Genomic DNA, 20567 nt, shown 5'->3' on the forward strand with positions numbered 1-20567 from the left:
GCTGCGGGCTGGGGGGCGCGGGGAGGGGGCTGCTACGGCGCCCCAGGAGGGACAAAACTCCCCCAGGAGTCGGGGCGGCGCCGCCGCCTTCGCGCTCCGCTTTCACCCCGCGAGGGGCCGGAGCCGCTTTCCCGAGGGGGGCGGCGAAGCGGCGGCGGTGGCGGGGGGAGGCAGCGGCTCCCCACGGGGAGGTTTCGGGAAAGCGGCGTCGCGCCCGGCAATGGCGGCGGTTTCGGCCAGGCGGGAGCTGGGAGGAGGCGCGAAAACTTGGGGAGCTTGAGCGAAAGCTCAGCGTCCCGCCGAGGCCGGGCGCCGTCGTGGCAGGGGGGGTTCGGCGCTCGCAACCCCCTCCGAAATCCCGCCGGCTTTGGTAGGACTTAAGCCTATCCTTAAAAAAAAAAAAAAAAAAAAAGCGTTGAGATTTCCCACTTGGGAAACGGGGTAAATCAGTGTAGATTCAGCCCCGCGGCGCGTCCTCGCAGCCCTGCCCGGAGAAGCGCGATTTTGGGGCCAAGACGCCCCCAGGGCTCAGGCGACGACCGGTCCCGTCCCGGTTCGGGCTGAGCCGGCCGCAGCGATGCTCCCCAGCGCCGTCGAGCCCCAGCAGTGAGGGCAGAAATAACCGGCGCCACCGGGAGCGAAATGGGACTTTCTTCCGCTCTGGCCAAGTTTAAACCCAGCAGGATTTCAAACCGGAGCAGCGTGGTTTTTTTCCTCGCTCCCCACAGAGGCAGAGCTCCGTTTGCTTTTGCGATCTCACCCGGGGGATTTTAGGTACTCGAAGGGGCCGCGGAGCCGCCACGGGGTCCAGCAGCGGCGGTTTGCTCCGTGGGACCGCGCAGGTGGGTCAACGTGGCTGTTTTCCTTGTGCCATGTGGAGCAAAAGGCCACGTCGGACGGGGCGGTGGCATTGACGCACCGAGCCCAGCGATTCGGGAGCTTTCCTTTTCTTTGTTAGGTCTGGGTTGGGTTGGGGTTTTGTGTTTTTCTTTTTCTTTCTTTCCTCCTCCTCTTTCTTCTCTTTGCGGGGAGGACAGTCCTCTCTTTCAGCTGCAAATCTCCCCAGAAACAGCCTCTCCCTGCGATTTCTACCTCCAGCTTCAATGAGGAAGTGTTGCTTATTACACATGCCCGCGAGCCGGCGTCACGTGGGCCGCGTCTAACCGGGTGACCGAACTGCAACTGTGCCTCCTCCTGTCAGCTATTATTTTTTACCAAATCCGTTTTGACCCCTTCCGAAGGCGGCGGGCTCCGAAAGGTAATTCCGAGATGCAGCACGCGGTGCTTTCGCCCCGGCGGCGGTCGGCAGAGGCTGTTCAGGTGCTGAACTGAGTCTCGTGGGGGGGGTTTTCCTGCTCGGGCTGGACAGGAGGAAGCAAGAGCGTCTTTTTTGCCCTGCTCCGGGTCCATAGTGCAGCCGTTCGCTACCGGCGCTTGATTCATTGCTTTCAGAAAGTGATTTGCAGCGGGGAGGTGAAGGGATGAAAACTGAGAGTGCGCGCGAGCCGGGAGCTGGTGGCAAAACCTCTTGTTGCAAAATCCACCCCTGGTGAACCCACCCGGCGCGTCTGCTGCGGGGTTGGAAATCGTGACTCAGCTCCCGTAAAAAGTGCCTAAGGTGTAATTTTATTTCAGACAGGATATAAGAAGTCCTCTGTCTTTGCCACCAGCGGCGAGGCCTGCTTTGGGGGGCTGAAACGCGTGCCTGCCCACTTGCTCATGCTTGTCTTTTTCTAATTTTTTTTTTTAAAAAAGTCAAGAAACCGCCAGTGTTTGCGACTCACCTTCGGTAGCCACCCAGCTGTCAGACAACAAGCAGGGCGAGATACTTCTGGAAATGGGTGGAGCGAGGTTTTATTGCAAGCAAATGTCAGCGCTGTGGGTTTTCTGTTGCTCATCTTGCCTTTTCTGGCAGGGGCTGGTGAGACAGTTCAGGGTGGGGAACGGGGGAGGACCCTCGTCCCTTAAAGCCAAAAACTCTCTCATAAACACAACCTTCGGTTTATGGAAGAGAAACGCTTCCAGGAGTGCTTCCGCTCTGTTTTGGGACGTTCGGCGGCTTGGGAAACCTGCCCTCTGGATTTTAACAGAACGGTGGCAGTGTCTTAATTTGGAGGAGAAAAAGCTGCTTGGTAAAGACAAAGCAATTTGAAGCGTTTGTAGTTAAAACTGCCAGCGACACCGTAAGCATTAAGAAGCAAGGAAATGACATGATGTAAAGTGTAGTAATCTCTAGTTACAGCTCCTCTGATTGCGTGCCGCTGGTATCTCTTGAAGGGTGAGGGCTTTGCAATAGCGGATCGAGGCTCCCTTCGCTAAGGACAATGTTTTAGCCGGTCGGGTCCAAACGGTGAAAGATCCCTTGGCCGGGCTGAGAAATTGCTGCCGCTCCTGTTCTGCGGCCGGTGGCAAAGTGACCCAGGGCTCAGGCTGTCACCTTTATCACGAGAAATAGCTACCACCTGTGGTCAGTCCAAGGAGCTTTCTGAAAAAAACCAACCCTGGGGAACGAGGAAGAGCAGGGACGGAGCGTGCGAGCGCGGCACGGAGCCGTGGCCGGAGGGACTTGGTTGTTTGCTTTCGGCGCGGTTATTAGCATCGAGCTCCCGCGTTGCTGGGCTGCGCGCCACGCGGACCGACCCTTGGGGGATGCGGTCGGCCGCGGGATCGTTTCAGTGCTTCTTTCTTTATACCGTCATTTGCACTAACCTGATAAATCAGTAGCTTGTGCCGTGCTGAGCTCTGTTTTGGCTTTAAAGCTCATCCCTTTGCCCAGTGCAAGGAGGAGTTTGCTGGGATGGTGCTTGGCCTCTTGCATCAGGATTGTTCCCTTCTCTTTTAAATAATTTAGACTTTTAGACCAAGGACACCTTAACGCTCCAAATCTGCACCCTTCACCTCTTCCTCCCCCTCTTCCTCGCACACCCTTGTGCTGCAGTGGGGCTTATTAGTGCTGCACAGGTAACAAGCACATCATTATCTTTAACGTGCTCCCCCCAACAGCAACGTGGTAGGTGGGGGACCATCGGAGGGATTTGGGGACAGCGTAAGTGGATTTTCCTTCCTGTAACAGGTCCCTTTTTGCTGGCTGCCGCTGGCCCACATTGCTGTACGGCAGTGGCTTGCGCTGTACAACAAGCACGTTTGGGATTCGGGGTGTAAGCGGGGTGACAGCCTTTTCGTGCCTTTAGATTTGAAATGACACCAAGAAAGACCTTTTTTTTAACTTCTCGTTCTCTCCGTATTAGAGAAAACGGGCGGTTGTCAGCATTAGTCTTGGGAGATGGGTGCTGCCGAGTCCGGCAGCAACGCTCGTCCCCCGGCTCAGCAGGCGCCCTTGGACGTGAAACCTGGTCCGGCCGCTGCCGTGCCTGCCGCGCCGCTGCTTTGGTCCCGAGGCCCTTCACGGAGCTCAAAGCGGTGACCCCCGGGGCTGCGGCTGGGATTGCGTCTCCTCCTTTAGAAGTGCGTCCGCTTTCCTTTCTCCTGGGCCGTAAAGCCTCACGTGGCCGCGGAAGAATGAGGAATCCCAAGCTAAGCTTCTCACCCTTGCAGTTAATGGCAGGTGTCCTTTTCCACTCCAGGGCACCGTCGGGGGCTGCGTGATTGCCAAGGCCAAAAAGAAAAAGGAGGGGGAGATTCCTAAGTGGAGGAGGAGGAGGAGGAGGTAGAAATGCCGGTGAATGACTTCTTTGGAGCTTGTCCATGCTCCAGTGACGGCAGCTCACAAAGAGCCGCGCGCGGCCCGCGGCAGCATTGTTAGCGCTGGGAAGGCACTGCCGCTTGCGAGCTTTTCCGTTTCCTCCGCTGTCTGCGGAGGTTTTTTTTGCAGCCGGAGCGTAGCCCTCTGCAAAGTCGCCGCGCTGCCGGCTGGCTCCGCAGGCAGGATAAAGCGAGGGCAGGCAGGGCGGTGTGCGCCGCAGCCCAGCGCCGCTGCTCCTCCCCGTCGGCAGAAACCAAAGTCTTTCGAGTAGTTTCCTGCTACGTTGTCCCGCTCCGCAGGTGGAGAGATGAGGCAGGGAGAGGCTGAACGCGCACGATTGTACGTGAGGCCGGCGGTGAAACGGGGCGTTGAACCGGGCTCGCTCAGGTTTGGGGGTAGCTCCGAGCAAGTGGAAGGATGTGATTTCTTTCAGCTGCAGGACTTGCGTGGGGAAAGGATCTTTCTGCGCATCCAAAAATGTCTCAGTAACACTTGCAGCTTTTTTTCAGTTTCATTACGCTGCTGTCTCTGCGCACGTCGAGTTTGGGGAGGGGGGTGGCTGTAGCGGATGTTTTGGTTGCAGGACTGGACGTGAAACTGCTGAAGGCGGCTCGCTCTCGTGATATGCGGCACCAGAACATCTCGGAGTTTCAAACCTTTTTCCTCTTCCCAGTGTGGACTCCCGGGCCGGAGGGGCTGGGAGAGGGCAGTGCTGCTTGGGAGAGGGTTGCAGGACGTCCCTCAGGTCTGGAGCTCACGGTCTGCTCGTATTGCAGCTTTCTGGGGAGGGAAATGCTGCTGGACCAGCAGCAATGCTGAGAATTAAATGATTCTCGCTTGCTCCTGCGCGTGGAGTGATTTCTCTTTATTGTACCCAAAATAAGTCCTGTTGGCTCTGTTCTCTCAGTAGCCTGCTCATGAATTAACCTTGCATGTGTTCCCCTTGCTCCCCAGGTTAGAAGGGCGGAGAAGATCGTCATGAAGCGCCTGGACATCCCGCGGCCCTGAAACGCACGTTGCTCTGACGCAGGAAGGACTCTGAAAACTGTGCTGAAAATGCGGCTCTTGCGGAGACGCTACAGCCCGCTGAAGGTGGCTCTGGTGGGCGTCGTTTTTGTCATCTGCCTCTTCATCATGCAGAAGGACGTCGGGAACAGAGACTCGAGCGAGGAGCCCTGGCTGAAAAACATCGTCAACGGGAAGGATCAAGTCATCGATCTGATGATGGGGGCGGTAAACAACATTCGGGACTCGATGCCGAAGCTTCAGATCCGGGCTCCGGTTCAGCAGGAGGCTCCTTCGCAGAGCACCAAGTCCTGCCTCCCCGGCTACTACACGGCCGCGGAGCTGAGGCCGCTGATGGAGCGGCCGCCCCAGGACCCCAACAGCCCCGGGGCCGACGGCAAAGCCTTCAGGAAGGACCAGTGGACCCCGGAGGAAACCAAGGAGAAGGATCGCGGCTACGAAAAGCACTGCTTCAACGCCTTCGCCAGCGACCGCATCTCCCTCCAAAGAGCGCTGGGACCTGACAGCCGCCCGCCAGAGTAAGAGCCATCTCCTAAGCGGCCACGTAGCCGGTTTGCGGGGAGGAGACGGGCGCAGGCTGGGTGATGCCGGCAGCTGTGGGGGACGCACGTGTTCGGGGTTCGTTTGCTCCCTTGGGGTCGCGTTTAAGGGTAGGTAAAAACGGGGCCTGTGGCCTTTGGTGCCGGTGAAGCAGAGGTGGGTGGCTAACGCTCGGCTGATTTGGCCGACGCAGCTGCGTGGCTCCCGCCCGCCGCGATTCGTAGCCCGGCTCGTCCGCGTAGCCGGCGCCCCGTGGTTCGGTTTGCCGTGCTGACTTCGTGCAACGTTTGCAGGTTTTTCCCCTACTTTAAGATCAGCGGGGGGGAAATTCAGCCCTCGTCAGCTCTCTGGCTTGGTGGTTATTGTGCTTTGCATGTTATCGCCTCTGTCCGGGCAAACCACGTATGACGCATCTCCTCTGCCCCTGCAGATGAGGCAGGGAGGGTTGGAGCTGAGGGTTTGCAGGGTTACCCAAGGGGATCGGCCGCATACCTCCCGATTAAAGCAAACGGAGAAGAGAAAACTGCTCCTGCGGTAGAGCCGCGCCGACCCGCTGCTTCTCAGAAAAGCCTCAGGAGACAAACTCGCCTCTGCCCCATCAGGCCGGCGACGTTTCCTACGAAAAGCGAGGCCGTTTCTCGGCGGTGCTGCTGCAGCCGACAGCCTGGCGCGACGTGCGGAGGCCGCGTTGCGTGGGCTCGGCCCTCCTGCCGCGGAGAGCAGAGCAGGGCTGTCCAAAAAGAGCGGCCTGGGACGTCGGGGCAGCGCGTGTGCCGGGGGCTGGCTGTCCCGTGGGGGATGGGGACAAGTGGCAGGAGGGTTACCTCGGTGGTGACCCAGCCATAGGAAGGACTCGCTGATTTTTGGGGTCTGCACGCCTCCCTGTCGCAGGCTTAAAGCAAGCCTGAAGCGTGCAGGGCAATAGCTTTTTTTCCTCCTCTCTTTTCCGCTAATTTTTATACTCCCTTTCCCACCTCCTTCGTACCTAGTGCTTGATTTTAAATTGCAGCACATTAAACCGTGCAGTGGCTCTTCGTGTCTCTGCGTACCTGCTCCGGGCCCTGCTGCTCCAGCATCCGGGCAGCCCCCCCCCTGCTTCCCTCCCTCTTTTATTCCAGCAACCTCTGCCGTAATCTTACTTTTTATTTTCTTAGCCGAGTGGAACAGCTTGAGACTGGGATAGGCAGGGGGGCAAAGGAAGGAGCCTCAACTCGAGAGACTTCAGCGCCTTCCCCGCGGCCTCCGGCGATGCGCTGCGAGATTAGAGCGTGCCCCAACCCCTGCCGGGCCGGGGAGGGGGCCGGGGAAGGCTTTGGAGGAGCTCCCGGCGAGGGGAAAAAAGCCCTGAATAGGAGCTGGAAACGCAGCCCCGGTTTGCAGACCGTCTCCCCCCCCCCCCGAGCCGGCGGGCAATTATCCGTGCCTAGCAGGTGTAGCCGTGACAATGGAGGGACACCGGGTGCCGGGGCTGGGAAGCAAGGCAGCGGCAAGAATGTTATTCAGGCAGCCGAGGGGGCCGAGGTATCAAGCCCTTTAAACTGAAGCGGTTAAAGCGCGCCGCCGAGCTGAAAGCGGCCGCGGCGAGCGGCGGGGCTGCGATTGTGCGCCCGCGCCCCGCCGCGCGGAACGCTTCCGAAGCCTTTTGATGCGCGGCGGGAGGGAGAGGCCTCTCCGCGGCCCCGGGAAGGCCGGGAGGGGACGAGGGGCCAGCAGGCCGCCCTCACACGGCGGGCGGAGGAGGAGGAGGAGGAGGAGGGGGGACGAGGGGCGTCTGGTTTTCGGCGCGTCGGCCTGGCCTTGGTCTTGCCGCTCGCCCCGAGAGCGCCGTGTTCCCCGGGTGTCGCTGGGGTGGCCGCGAGTCGGGATGTGGCAGCACGAATCCAGCCCGCGTTTCTGCTGCTAAAACCTATTTCTCCCGGTTAATAAAACTGCTCTGCTCAGGAAAAATCAGCCCATCCCAGCACATCTAGGGGTTTAACTGGGATCCAGGCTCTATCAGTAGACGGCGTGAGCTCTGGCCGGTGGTTTATGCCCCGTATGAGCCCTCGCCTTGCCCAAACTCAGGCTTTTTCGCCTCTTGCAGGTGCATCGACCAGAAATTCAAGCGTTGCCCGCCGCTGCCCACCACCAGCGTCATCATAGTCTTCCACAACGAGGCCTGGTCCACGCTGCTGCGGACGGTGTACAGCGTCCTGCACGCCTCGCCGGCCGTCCTGCTGAAAGAGATCATCCTCGTGGACGACGCCAGCACGGACGGTGAGCTGGGGCCAGCTCCGAGGAAGGGTCTCTGGGAGAGCGCCGCTATCCAAAAACCCCGTTCTGCTCACGGGCAGGGGGGAGTGACGTGTCCCCCCTGCCCCGACGAGCCTCTGATGTTGTTTTGGAATTACCTGGAGTCGCGTGAGCGTGTTTGGGGTTTTTTTCTTTGCGTGGTGTTGTTTTGAATCTGGCTCCTGGATGAAACTTGCTCACCAGGCGCTCCTCCCACATCCTGTAAACGGAGCACCTACATTTTCCATCTCAGTAAACTACTCGCTTGTCCGGTACGCTGCAATTTGGCGATCCAAATTAGTTACACCAAGGGTAAACTAATGATGTGGTTCGATGTCAGGGCTGCCTGGAGCAGGATGTTGGAGAAGATCAAACTTTACCCTTGCTCTGTCCCGGGGCTAAACCCTCCTTCTCTGCCAGCAGCATCTGCACAGGTCTGCGAGGTGCAAAAACCTTCATGTGACACAATAACGCCCTTAGGAGGGGATTTCTGTGGTCGAGGGCTCTTGCGTTGGGATGCATCTGAGCGATGCGGCACGAGGGTATCTGTGATACGGGGTTAGTTGCAGGCTGTGCCGGCGGGTGAGCGCAGAGGGATGCGGATGTCGGGAGCTGGGGCTTGGCGTGATTTGTGCACGAACCGGGCACGCTTTGGGCTGAGCAGCACTGAGCGCGATGGGTGTTGGGATTTGGGTCTGCCATGCAGGGCTTTGCCCATGTGGCTTATCCGAGAGGGAGAAGGGGACATGTCCTGGCCATATGCTGCAGAGAGTTTGCTGTGTCCTTGCTCGCGGGTCCCTCGGCCCTTCCTGGCCTCGAGCTTTAGAGCTGGGCCTGGTGCACAGGAGGGAAACGTCTCTCCTAAGGCCGGGGCAGATGGACATCCTTTGGGGCAGGACACCTGCAACCCACCGGCATGGGCCAAAAGGGCCCCAAGCCGCTTCCCGGGGCAGAGCTGGCACCCGAGCGCTGCGCCGAGCTCTCGCTTCAAACGCTTCCCCCGGCTTTCTGCGCAGAGCGTATCCGATTTCCCCCCCTAACAACAAGCCCTTCTGAAAGAGCTCTGCTGACTTGGCCCCTGGAAACACGTCTCCTGTGTGTGGTTTTCTGTGATACTCGGCGGCTCCGCGGCGGTTCAACGACCTTTATTGTGCTGCTGTTTTGTGGCGGCTGAGCAAGGGGAGGAGGGACGGACCCTCCGTCCCCGGCTGCCGGGAGGTTTGATTTTCATTATTTCAGCACTGAATACAGCTCGCTTTTTTTTTTTCTTCTTTTTTTCTCTTCTGTAAATGGGTCATCAACCGATGGTCAAGTGCTGGGTCTGCCTGCCCGAGTTCCCTTTGCACGCGCAGGATGGAGGGGGCGGCAGCGGTTACGGTTGTTGCAGCTGGGTGCTAGGTGCTGCACGGCGAGAGGTTTCCAGCTGCAGCCGGCTTACCGGAGCAAAGAGACTAGGCAAAAGGGGAGCCGGAGCGTGAACGTGAGATGGAGCAGGAGGGGGGGCCCTTGCAGCCGTTGTCTTTTCGGTCTCAAACGGAGGCAGCCTTCAGCCCTCGCCGCTCCGTGTCCCGCTCTGCACGGTGGTGCCTGGAAGGTGGGATGCAGTTTTGGAAACTGGGTGCCCCAAGAAAGACAATTTGGTACTTTCTCATGTGATGGCTATTCTTCTCTTTTGAGTATTTGTCTTCTCGTTAAAGCACAAGCCGTCCTCTCTAAGGACGGAGCTCAGAGCCGCCTGTGACCAGGTTCTGTGCATCTGTCTTTCCGCCCCAGCAAGCGTCTGACTGTTCGCCGCCACCTTTGGCCAAGAGGTTGTGGCCTGGCAGGTAGTCAGTTCCTCCACGTGTCACGAAAACGGGCAGAGGGGTCCCGATAACACCCCGGCACGGGAACGGCAGGAGCAGCCTCTTTGATAGATGCTGCAGGAGCTTTTGGAGAAAGGTGTTTTAAGAGCTGCCAGCGCCCGTGAGCCCTTGGATCTTGCTAGACACAAGGAAATCCGGTCCTGAGACATGGATCCGGCAGCACTGAGGCTTGACTGATCCCTCGGGTCAGGCACAATAGCAGGGATTTATCACTTGTTCTCTCACAAGCGTCGCTCCTGCTGCCACGGGGAAGCTGCTTGGTTTGGGCCCTCGCTGGGAACAGGCAAGGCTTCAGTTCCCTGACCGGGATGTGAGTCTCCAGGAGAGAGTTTCTGGATTTTCCAGCTCTTCTCCCACCTGTTCCCCTTCGCTTTGGCCCATCCCTTCATGGCTTTCGGTTTAGGAGCATCTCATAGAGAGGAGAGATGCTCTAATTCCCCCACCCCCCCCCCGCACCGTCAGGTCGGGAACCTGCCGTCTCTCCCCCTTGGTGACCCCTCATCTGCTTGGTCGCGGTGAAGTTTTAACCACAGGTCAAGAGGCTTTCTCACCCCGTCGTTCCTCTAATCCCGGCTAATCTCTCTTTGATGCAGAGCGGGCGGGAGGGATTAGAGCTGCCGAAGAGCTCCATGGGGCCGTTTCCAAGCCCCGCTCTCTCTTTCAGCAATTAAAAACCTCTTTTGTGGGTGGGGGAATGGGAGGCTCTGGCCAAGCCCAGGCCAGACGTGAAGCCGGGGGGAGAATCGGCAGGTCTGGGGAAGCTGCCTCTCATTTCTCAACTTTACAGAGCAAACTGTTTAATCCAGGTAGTTTCGGTGTTATCGAGGGGTTTATCGGCTATCTGCTGGCACCGCTTCCTCCCTGCAAGGGGAGGTGGCTTGAGGGACCTGGCATGGGGTTTCCCTACGATTTTATTTAAAAGATTTGAGAAGTAAAAATAGTGACGGCATCTTATCCCGCGTGTAAACAGCTCCCCAGGGGATGTAAACCAGCAGGTATAGTACGGGAGCGTTTCTGCTGGTCAGAGGTGCGGGTGCTTCGCCCTCGCTTTCCCGTGCGTCGCCGCGGACCCTGGTGCTGTGGGGAGGATGGAGGGGGCAGGCGGTTCGGGGCTTCGTCCCTCTCCGCGGTCGCATCTCAGCCCACATACCATCGCCGCAACCAGCCTCGCGTGGGCGGCTGGGACGGCAGAGCTGTCGCTGCCGGGGACGCAGCCGTTCGGGGCGGTGGGGACGTCTCCTGCCACCAGCCGCAACCGAGCCGGGGAAGGGCTTGTGCGGGCTGCTCCCGTCGCTCCTCTCCCCTCCCTGACACCCCCGTGCCGTCCCCAGACTATTTGAAAGACGACCTGGACCGCTACGTGAAGCAGCTGCAGATCGTCAGAGTCGTGCGGCAGAAGGAGAGGAAAGGGCTGATAACGGCACGGTTGCTCGGGGCCAGCATGGCAAGCGGGGAGGTGCTGACCTTCCTGGACGCGCACTGTGAGTACTGCCCCGCTTCCCCTTCCCCCTCCACCTCCGCGCCGCCGCGGTCCCCTGCCCAACTCGCGAGGCGAGAGGGGAAGCAGGACGAGGTCTCGGTCCTCGGGGTCCCGGGGACGTGAAGCCAGCAGCCAGATGTCTCCACCTGCGCGTGGCTGAGTGCTCGTGGCCATGAGACAGCCCACGGAGACGATCCCAGGCTTCCCAGTGGCCTCCCAGCACGGGAGAGGTTGGATCGCCCTGGTGAGGCGGTCCATCGTGTGCCCTAAAACGAGGAATCGGAGGCTCTGCTCCTAATACAGCTCCTGTGTGTGCAACACTGGTGAATCCTTCCCCGTCCCCCCAGGCGAGTGCTTCCACGGCTGGCTGGAGCCCCTCTTATCCCGCATTGCAGAGGAGCCCACGGCGGTCGTGAGCCCCGACATCACCACCATCGACCTCAACACCTTCGAGTTCTCCAAGCCCGTCCAGTACGGCAAGCAGCACAGCCGGGGCAACTTCGACTGGAGCCTGACCTTCGGCTGGGAGGCTGTCCCGCTCCGGGAGAAGCAGCGAAGGAAAGACGAGACCTTCCCCATCAAGTAAGTGTTTGCGGTGGTATTGGTGTCCTCTTTGGCGCAACGTCTGTGGTGTCACGATGGTGAAGAGCCCTGGCGTCCCTTGGCAGCTGGGAGCGCTGTTAGCAGATGCTAGGTGAGCTCCGTGAGCAGAGCAGCAGCATCCAGCTTCCAGGCCCAAAGTTAAGGGGGGCAAAATGAATTGGCCAAGCGTATGTGGCTACCTCGAGGCTCAGCAATGCTTAATGAAGTATGGAGAAAAATGACAGAGCTGGACTCAAGCCAAGTCTACCCTGCGGCAGGAAAACTGCCAGTTTTAAGTTGTTTTTCCTTCTTTTCAAACAAGTTGGGTTTTTCCTGTTACTTTGTTTCTCTCTGCCAGCAGCGGCTTTGTAGCCTTGGTGCTTCTAGATGGTTTGGGTTGCTGGTGTGGAGCCAGGCAGAGCTGTCTCTTCCCAGGAAAGTTTTCCCCGTGGGGCACTTGAGTTAGGAGACCTCAGATAACTTCCTCTTGCCCGGTAACTCTCTGCAGCATGCCTGGGAGGGGACGCTCAAAGAAGGTCAGAGCGAGGGGCGGGCAGAGGAGAAACCTCTGTTTGGGTTTGGTGAATGCGGAGCAATAACGTCCCTCTTTCCTAGATGAAAGGAGCCTTTAATTGCCTCGGGCTCCAGACAGATCTTGATTCTTGCAAAGCCTCTCTCTAAGGGTTTAATTGCTGTCTTTTCATCTTTTTGCACTTCATCTTGGAAACTCGGTCACCTGGGCCCCCGGGTAGGTGCCTGAGCTGACAAAGCAGCAAGGGGATGTTACCTGCGGGCCAGGCTGCACACAAAGACCTTCCTGCCGCCCTATTTTGCATGGAGAGAAACCTGGAAGTTGACAGGTGTTTCTGAAGAGAGGGAGCATCTCCCTGCTAGGACTCGGAGCTCTGCAGGAGCACCGGTGGGTTACTGGAGAGAGGCAGCACCGCACCGGCTCTCCCTCTGATGTTCACCTGGGTCTTGCCTTGGCTGCTGGATCCCGAAAGGATGGGGATGGAGCGTTCCACGGCCTGCAAATGGAGCCGCTGTGCTGTGACCAGACACTCATGCGCTGACCGGTGCTGCCAGTGTGGGACCGGGAGCCGGCAGCTCCTCAGCTGAGCTTGGCCGGTAGCTTGGGAGAAGCTGCTGTCCGGGGCAGGAATCTGTGGATTAGCATGTCGGATCCTCGCTCCAGCAGGAGCCTCAGGCCCCTGCCTGCAGAGACAGGCCGCTTAGAGGTGTGCGGGGAAGGAAGGCAGCTGCAAACGCTGTCTGGGCTGGTGCAAAGCCAGCGCGCGTGCAATTACACCGGCAAGGAAGGAAAACACGGAAAATCGCTTGAGTCTCCAGCGGGCAAGAGCGTCGCGACTGTCAGCTAGCTCTGCCTGTCCGTGCTGCTCCATCTCCAGCCTGCGCTGCCGGCAGGGCCCCTGCTCGTGCCTTTGCAGGGTTTTCCTCTCGCAGCAGGGTTATAACGCAGGAGGGTCTCAGGGAAATCTTCCCTGGCATGCCCGGGGCGCAGCGGGATGCTCCAGGACCACGAAGGCCCCCTGGATCTGTGGCTTGGCTTACAAGGCTAGGAAGCGAGGCGCTACAGATAAGTGGGAGGCTGGAAAAGACATTTGAGCCTTCTCTAGGGCATGTCCCTGCTGACAGCTTCAGCCAAGAGCCCTCCATGCTTCTGCTAAGGTATTGCACCGAATGCACGGTGCCCTGTGGCAGGCTGGCAGTGGCCAGCAAATACCAGGAGATGCTTTGGGGGAGCTTCAGGTAACCTTCTGCCTCTTGACATCCCAGCACCTTCCTCCCGATACTCGATAGAGGAGGGTTTTCCCTCTGGGCCTTTCAAAGCCGGCTGCTGGGGGTGACCAGCCCCGGCCAATGCCCCTTGATAAACCGAACAATCTCGCGTTCCCAAAGGGAGATACCCAACACCGTGTTTGGCCCTTTCTGCATCCTGTCCTTTGGCCCGGAGCACAGCTCCGCTTTGTGGAAAGGTCAGCCGGGAGATGTTTCTGTCCCAATAAAGGTCCCTTTTCTTTCCAAGGGCTGCTAGTTTGGCTCCAAACAGCATCTAATCTCTCTGAGCTCCTCTCGGCAAGAACACAGCAGCTCAGTGAGTCCTTTTTTTTTCTTTTTCTTGAATAAAAGCAAGTTTCTGTTCCAACCTTCCTCTTCCAAAGATCAGATGGAACAGATTATAAAAGCAAAAGGAGTGAATAGGGTGCCCGGTCACTGAGCTAATCTCTGTCTTTCTCTTCTGCTATAGGTTTTCAGTAATAATATCCAAGTTTCTCTCTCTTGAATGGAGAGCAGCCAGCGAGGCCCCTCGGCAGCTTGCTGTCGTGCCTGCCGTAGAGCTCCTCAGCTCCTCTGTCCCCTCGTGGCAGTGTCCACTGACCTCTGAGCGGGTCTGTCCTCGCAGCATCCCCTCTGACGGAGCCTTTTCTGTCCAGCGCCTAGTGCAGCAGGGCCTGGTGCATGCACCAGCCCTCCCGGCTGCCCGGGGCAATATCTGGGGCTCGGGACAGGCAAGGGAGATGCAGTCGCTCTGTGCCACGCGTGGGCCAGCACGGGGGCTGCAGCCCAGGAAAACTGTCCCCAAAATCCAGACCTCTGCATTTTTAATCCCTGCTTGTTTTGCAGATGGAGGATGTGGCTGCTGGCGTGTAAAATTCGCAGAGCTCCCAGCATCCTCCCTTTAGACTCTGCTTCTTGTCTCTTCCCAGGTCACCAACCTTTGCCGGTGGGCTCTTCGCGATTTCCAGGTCCTATTTTGAGTATATTGGCTCCTATGATGATCAGATGGAGATCTGGGGAGGAGAGAACGTGGAAATGTCCTTCAGGGTAAGAGCAAAATCTGCGCCTTTTTAAAGAGTGACTTTAGGGAAATCCCTTATTTGGGAGCTGTGGATGTGTGTGAAGGGGCGCTGATGTCTCCAAGCTCCAGGTGGGATCGGTGGAGCTAAAATCCCACGTGGGGGGGGGGGGGGCAGCTCCCAGCCCAAGGGAGCTCCAAGCCCAGCTGGGCTCTGAAAGCACCACTGCGGTTGGGGAGGCTCTTCCATGGCTCAGGCGCCAGGTCTTCACCTCCCTGCAGGTCTGGCAGTGCGGCGGCCAGCTCGAGATAATCCCCTGCTCCGTCGTCGGACATGTCTTCCGCTCCAAGAGTCCCCACACCTTCCCCAAAGGGACCCAGGTGATTTCTAGGAACCAGGTTCGCTTGGCCGAGGTCTGGATGGATGACTACAAGGAAATCTTCTACAGGAGAAACCAGCAGGCCTCGCAGATGGCCAGAGAGGTACCCACATTTCTCTAGAGTATCAGCAGCGTTTCATCAGCAAGGGTAGCGCTAGTGTGTGCTCCGCAACATGTGGCGTCTTGGGATGCTGTCCCAAAGGCTCCGATCCCACAGGGAGCCCAGATCCTGAGCAGAAGAAAACAAGAAGACTCAGCAGGTTTAGCTTGCAGAGGGATGGCGAGTGCAGGTGGAAAGATATTGCCAAATATATGAGTGTGTGTATGTACATCTTTTGCCTTAATGTTTTCTGGTAGGAAGATATAGATTTTTCACAACATCGAAGCAATTTGAAGGGGTATGAATTTGCTTTGCTTTGACAACAAAATCTTCCAGCCCTCTTTGCAAGTGGCCAGAGTCTGAAGTTACCTGCACGGGCCAGATACTGTCTTGCAAGACTCTTAATGCCTGCCTTGGTCTTAGCTGTAGGAAGACATGGGCCTGATCTTAAACAGGGGGATGACCAAGCTGGGAGGGCCTATTTGCTGAGCCCTGGCTCAGGGTTTTGTTGCTGGCTTTGGAGATTAGTTTAATTTTCTCACGTGACTTTGTTGATAGAAAACGTATGGTGACATTACAGAACGGCGCAAGCTGAGGGAGCAGCTACACTGCAAGAACTTCACCTGGTACCTAGAAACCATCTATCCGGAGATGTTCATCCCGGACTTGACTCCAACTTTTTATGGAGCAGTAAGTATGTGGGTGTCGGGAGCTGCCTACTTGCTCTGCCAACCCCTTGGGCTTAGTCCTGCTCTAGAAATAAGCTGCAGCAGAGAGGTCCCCAGGAGACTGGGCTTTGCTTTTGGCCTTAAACCAGCAAGGAGGAGTGTGGTGGCAGAGACCCTGCCTTTCCAGTTCATCTGTGGTGGCGGTGATCTGCCGCCAGCTGATGAGGCTCTTTCGGGCTCTGGCTGACAGTGAAAGGCAAGGCGGAGAGCTGGAATCCAGCAGAGCTGGTTTCGGGCGAGTTACGGGGGCCCCGAGGGGATGTCACGCTAGGTTAAAATAGGCAAAACAAGCAAAACCTCAGGGAGAGGTCAGGCAGCCTTAGTGCCATCAGCTCTGGGCATTAGCCTGCACGAGGTGGGGCTTAAAAATCCAACAGACCCGGTTTTGCTGTACAGAGGGACCAGGCAGAGGAGGAACGATGCTCCAGGGATAGTTAACGTTCGCATGGCTGCGGGTTCAACTCCCGAATAGCTCTGTAAGCTCCAAAGGGCAGCGACTTGCCCGAGATCGTGTGCAGAGCCGGGGTCAGGATGGGTTTGGACCCTGGGTCTCCGAGCTCCCAACGCCAGGGCAGCCACCGCAAACGCGGAGCGCTGGCTCTGTCCCCGCTTGTCCGCGCTCCTCAGCAGCCCGCAGGGATCGCCGCGAAGGAGGGAGCTGCCGAGGGAAGCCCTTCCCTCGACCCCTGCGACCGATCTGTGTGTGCCCAGCCCTTCTCTGCTGCGACGGTGTTGTGAAACCAGTTTGCAGAGATGCAAAATGTGTTTACACGTTTCAGTAAAGCCTTCTGCTGGCTCCAGTCCGGGTCTTAATTCAGCTCTATTTCCCGAAACTTTGGCCAAGCAGCTCTACCTTAGACTTAAATAAATTGCACAAGCTCGAGGAAGGCACTTGGTGTGACGGGGAGGAGCTGGCGTAGGCGTTGCTCACATCCTGGAAACATCTAGAGACCCGGACCCGGGCCTGAGTACCAGGAACATGTTTGTACAGTGATGTTTAGGTGCCCTGTGAACCCGGAACAAAAGGCTTGTCCCTGCCCAAGCGGGTGACGAACCCTGGCCGAAAGGACCCCAGGCCTGAGCTTTCTGCTCCGGACTCTTTTCCGCAGATAAAAAACGAGGGGACGAAGAGCTGCCTGGATGTCGGCGAAAACAACCACGGTGGGAAACCGCTCATCATGTACCCGTGCCATGGGATGGGAGGCAACCAGGTAGGCGCCCGTGCCACCCCCTCGGCTCGGGAAAGGCCTGGAGGAGCCTTCTCGCGTTGCTGGTCAGACCTTGAATGGCACGTTTAGCACTGGCAATTTCCACTGCTTTTTACTTCCTCCTGCAAAACGCTCATGTTTTTCCCAAAATCTTTATCGGGACATGGGCAGTCCGGTCTGGAGCCCGGACGGCCGCGTGCTTGGGGCAGCGTCAGCCTCACCGGCGACGCGCAGCAGCAGCGTGACGTCCCCTCTCCGCTCTCCCTTCCCAGTATTTTGAGTACACGACGCAGAGGGACCTGCGGCACAACATCGGCAAGCAGCTCTGCCTGCGGTCCGGCTTCGGGCCCGTGGAGCTGGGCGACTGCCAGTACAGAGGGAAGAACACGCGGGTGCCGGGGAACGAGGAGTGGGAGCTGGCGCAGGTAAGGGGGGCAGAGACGGCGCCGGGGCCGCGTCTTTCCCTCCGTGATGCCTTGCAGTGAATTTCTGTGCTGGGAAGCCTTTGGGAAAGTGGGGAAAGGAGAGGAGCCGGGGGCCCTTCTCCGCCGTTTGCCTTCTCCCTGGCTTTTAAGTCGTCTTCCCGCAAAACTGGGTGCATGCATCGGGTGCGTCGCACGGAGGCGCAAGCCGGGTGCTGTCTGTATCTTTTCCTAGGACCGTCTGATTAAAAACGCAGCCTCCAACATGTGCTTGACGGCAAGAGGGAAGCATCCGTCGATGGCTCCCTGCAACCCGTCGGATTCCCATCAGCAGTGGTTCTTCACTTAGCGGGAAAGCGGAGTGGCGCGAGTGAGACAGGAGGCCCTGGCGATCCCAAACTGCACTCAGGAAACCAGAATCCAAAACTTTCTCCCTTGGGTGGTTTTTTTTTTTTTTCCCCCCCCCTCTTTAATTTAAAAGAAGCTGAAGCCTTAAATATGCTGCAGTTCATGTTTGCCTTGAATTCAGTCCTGTGCCTTTTGAGGGATCGAACGTTGGAATACGCAGAGGAGAAGATTGTTTTGTGGTCTCACCTTTTTCTGAAACAAAGCAAAAAAAAAAAAATCCCCAAAACCAAAAACCCCTCCCCCTTGCAGCCAACATAAGTGTCATAGCTAGAGCTCATCCAAAGCCGAACAGCGCGGCCCCGGCCGTGCCGGGTGCCTCGGGGACGACCGGCCCCGTTCCCTAACCCGGGGGGAGCAGATCCCGACCAGCAGTAACACGAGGAGCCCGAAATGGAGACGAGCGTTGGCTGGAAACCGTCAGCCGCTCGGCCTTCCCTGCACGGACTCTGCGTTTTGTTTTAAAAGTGTGTTTTAAAACTCGGCTGTGCCGCACGGTGCCGTCGCCGCTGCCCCGCGTGCCAAACCCGGCCAGGAAACTCCTGCCGGCGGGACGGAGCGCGGGAAGCGACTGCGTTACAAATCGGAAGGGACTCGCCGCACCGTGCATCCTGCGCGGGGAGACGAACTGCCGCTTGACTCGGCCCCCGCGCGGGGAAAAGCTGGGACGGGGGTCAGGACCGAAATCGCCCCGTCGAGGAGGCGCTGGGAGGCGCCAGGCAGCTCCCAGAGCCGGCGGCTTGCCGGGACCCTGCTCCCACCTGCCATGGCCGAGCGAGCTCCTCACTCCCAGGAAGGGGAAGAATTTGGGGCCGCTCTGACAGCGCCTGCCTTGAGTTTCAGGCTTGGTTTTGGAGGGGGTAGATTATTATTTTTTAATTATTTTTCTTCTGGCGCGGTTCCGTTTGTCCTTATACCGATTTAAAGGCTGTTGAGCGCCGCTCGCGGGCTGGCGAGAGGGGCTGCGCCAGGCCCGGAGACCCGAATTGGGGCCACCCGTTCCCGTTTCGAGGCCTTTGGCCGGAACCGGCGGCCGCGGCAGGGTTTGCGCCGCAGCAGCATCTTCCAGGAACGGGGCCTTGCGGGAGCCCGGCTGTAAAACCTCCGTTTTTTCTATTTTTGTTTAAACCTGACTACTGTAGTTTACACTATTTTGTTTGCAAGGGATTTTTCTATTTTATTTTAGGTTTTTTTGGGGGGGGAGGGGAAATGCTTCCTGGAAGTGGGGAAGAACTTGTCTTTGGATACATGGAATAAAGAGATGCTCTATTTTACAAATGTCCCGGCTCCGGCTCTGCTTCCTCAGCCGTCGGCGGCTTCTCTGCTTCCCTGGACTAGGTTTCGGCGTTGTGGTCGAAGGATGAACCGTGAAAAACTGCAGGCTGCACCCAAAAACGCTCCGCAAAGCCCCGGAGCCCCCTGAGCACCTGTCCGGGGTGCACAGTCCTCGCCGCTCCAATCTGGACCCATTCGAGGCAAAAAGGGGGATATTTGGGGCTTTCTGCTTCCCCGGGGAAGTTCCCGCTTCCTCCAAGTGCCCTAATCCGCATTCGCCCGCTGCCACCAAGTCGCCCCGGAAAGTCCCCCGGGAACTTTGCAGCCGAAACATCCGTGTTTTGGCGCAGATGTTTGAGGGGCTGCCGAGGGCTCTGCCTCCCGGCTCGGCTGTTTGCACCCAAAATTAGGGTCGCAAATGCGGCTTGAGAAGCGGCGGGAGGGCGCAGCGCGGGTTTGCGCTCTTCCTCACGCGTGAATCAGCAAGCGTTGGGAAAGCTGCCTCCGTGTAATCAAAATTTCAAGTTTCTCGTGGAGATAAGAGCAGAAATGCAGCAGGTGTCTTTTACTGAAGTGGCTTTTTTTTTTATTCCTAATTTTTTTTTGTTTTGTTTTTTTCCCAGGGTTGCTGATAACCTGTCCCAGCCGCTGCCTCCAAGGCCGCTTCCCGGCCGTCGCTTCGCGGATGCTCGTTCGCCGCCCGTCCAACCCCGCCGCCGAGGGCCGGAGCCGAGCGTGCAACAGCCGAAATGCCACAGACGGCCCTTCCGGAGGGGGAAAAACGTTAAAAAGCTTTTTCACTGCAAAGGGTAAAGGGGGGATTCTGCTTCGAGCTGACACCGGGTCAAAACATCGGCGTTTCTCTAAAGTTCAAAAATGCCGCGTTTCGCCCGGGAGTCTGCTCCCGGCTCCGGCGTTGGCTTTGCCGCGTGGCTTTTTTGGAGGGATTAAACACTTTCTCCCACTTTCGCCTCAACCCGTTGTGCAGAAACGCTCCGAGGCGCGGAGGGCCGCGGGTTTGGGGCGGACGCCCACGGCACGTAGGCGCTATCGGCGGGCAAGACGGGCACGCGCTGTCCGCGGAAGCCGAGACCGTTTAAAACGGGGCCAAAACTGCGTTTTCTTAATTGTTTTTTTCTTTTTTAGCCTCGGGCTGCAGCGCTTCTGCCCCGGCCTTCGACCAAGGCTGCTCGATAGGGCCAAGTCAGCTGCTTTTCTTCCCATCCCGCCTTCCCCATCCTCCTTAAAGCCCGGCCGTCACCGGCCCTGGGGCCCCGGCAGCCGGAGAAGAGGTGACGCCACCCGGCACGATGCTGCGGATCCTGCTCCTGGCCGCCTTCGTCCTCTGCGGTGAGCGCTGGCGGGGCCGGGAAGCTCGGAGCCGGGCTCGGAGTGAATCCAGGCTGAGCAGGCTCCTCCGACAGCTCCTGCGGGCTGGGGCAGGGATTTGAGGATTTTCCGAGCTGGTTTCCAAGCCGTCGTGCTCCTTAGCTGCTAAACCTAGTTGCAATTTGTCGGATTTTTTTCCCTTATTGCTTTCACTTGCCAGGCAGGTCGGTTCCTCCGGGATTTTTCCCGGCGGCGCCGACCCCTCTCGCCTCCCTCTTTCCCGCAGGACACTGCTCGGAGCAAGCACCGGATGCGGCGCAGCGGGTGGTCGGCGGCACCGAAGTGCGGTCGCACGCGTGGCCGGCGCAGGTGAGCGCCGCGGCGGAGCCCGCCACTCCCGGGGCTTTCCCGTGGGAAAACCCGAGACGGACCGTG

The 20567-nt window shown here is 58.3% G+C and overlaps 2 protein-coding genes across 4 annotated transcripts in view; one reads left to right on the plus strand and one right to left on the minus strand.

The window, feature by feature from the left end:
• Nucleotides 1-808, minus strand: part of LOC112972126 — an 8624-nt gene extending 7816 nt beyond the window's left edge. Inside the window, exon 1 of the mRNA XM_026078233.1 lies at nt 761-808. The gene's annotated coding sequence lies outside the window, so the exon portion shown is untranslated. The remainder of the gene's footprint in view (nt 1-760) is intronic.
• A 350-nt stretch (nt 809-1158) lies between these two features.
• GALNT6 (polypeptide N-acetylgalactosaminyltransferase 6) lies at nt 1159-17705 on the plus strand. 3 transcript variants are annotated; one of them, XM_026078227.1, is made up of 11 exons: nt 1159-1258; nt 4658-5247; nt 7353-7525; nt 10737-10886; nt 11233-11467; nt 14173-14314; nt 14568-14768; nt 15324-15455; nt 16603-16704; nt 16974-17126; nt 17359-17705. In XM_026078227.1, exons 2-11 carry the CDS (start codon nt 4760-4762, stop codon nt 17470-17472), a joined length of 1890 nt encoding a protein of 629 aa, XP_025934012.1. In that variant the 5' UTR covers nt 1159-1258; nt 4658-4759; the 3' UTR covers nt 17473-17705. The 3 variants fall into 3 exon arrangements, with proteins under 3 accessions (XP_025934012.1, XP_025934014.1, XP_025934013.1); XM_026078229.1 differs by having other exon boundaries at nt 1160-1258; nt 14197-14314; XM_026078228.1 differs by lacking the exon at nt 1159-1258 and adding an exon at nt 3937-4042.
• The last annotated feature ends 2862 nt before the right edge of the window (nt 17706-20567 follow it).

The sequence above is a fragment of the Apteryx rowi genome, unplaced genomic scaffold (genome assembly GCF_003343035.1).
Source record: "Apteryx rowi isolate R43461 unplaced genomic scaffold, aptRow1 scaffold_475, whole genome shotgun sequence".
NCBI classification, from domain to species: Eukaryota; Metazoa; Chordata; class Aves; order Apterygiformes; family Apterygidae; genus Apteryx; species Apteryx rowi.

Excerpts from the sequence above, each read along its gene's own strand:
- GALNT6 (XM_026078227.1), top strand. The coding sequence starts at position 4,760 with ATGCGGCTCTTGCGGAGACGCTACAGCCCGCTGAAGGTGGCTCTGGTG. Across the intron at positions 16,705-16,973 it reads ATGGGATGGGAGGCAACCAG|TATTTTGAGTACACGACGCA; the intron begins GTAGGCGCCCGT and ends CTCCCTTCCCAG. Across the intron at positions 17,127-17,358 it reads AGGAGTGGGAGCTGGCGCAG|GACCGTCTGATTAAAAACGC; the intron begins GTAAGGGGGGCA and ends ATCTTTTCCTAG.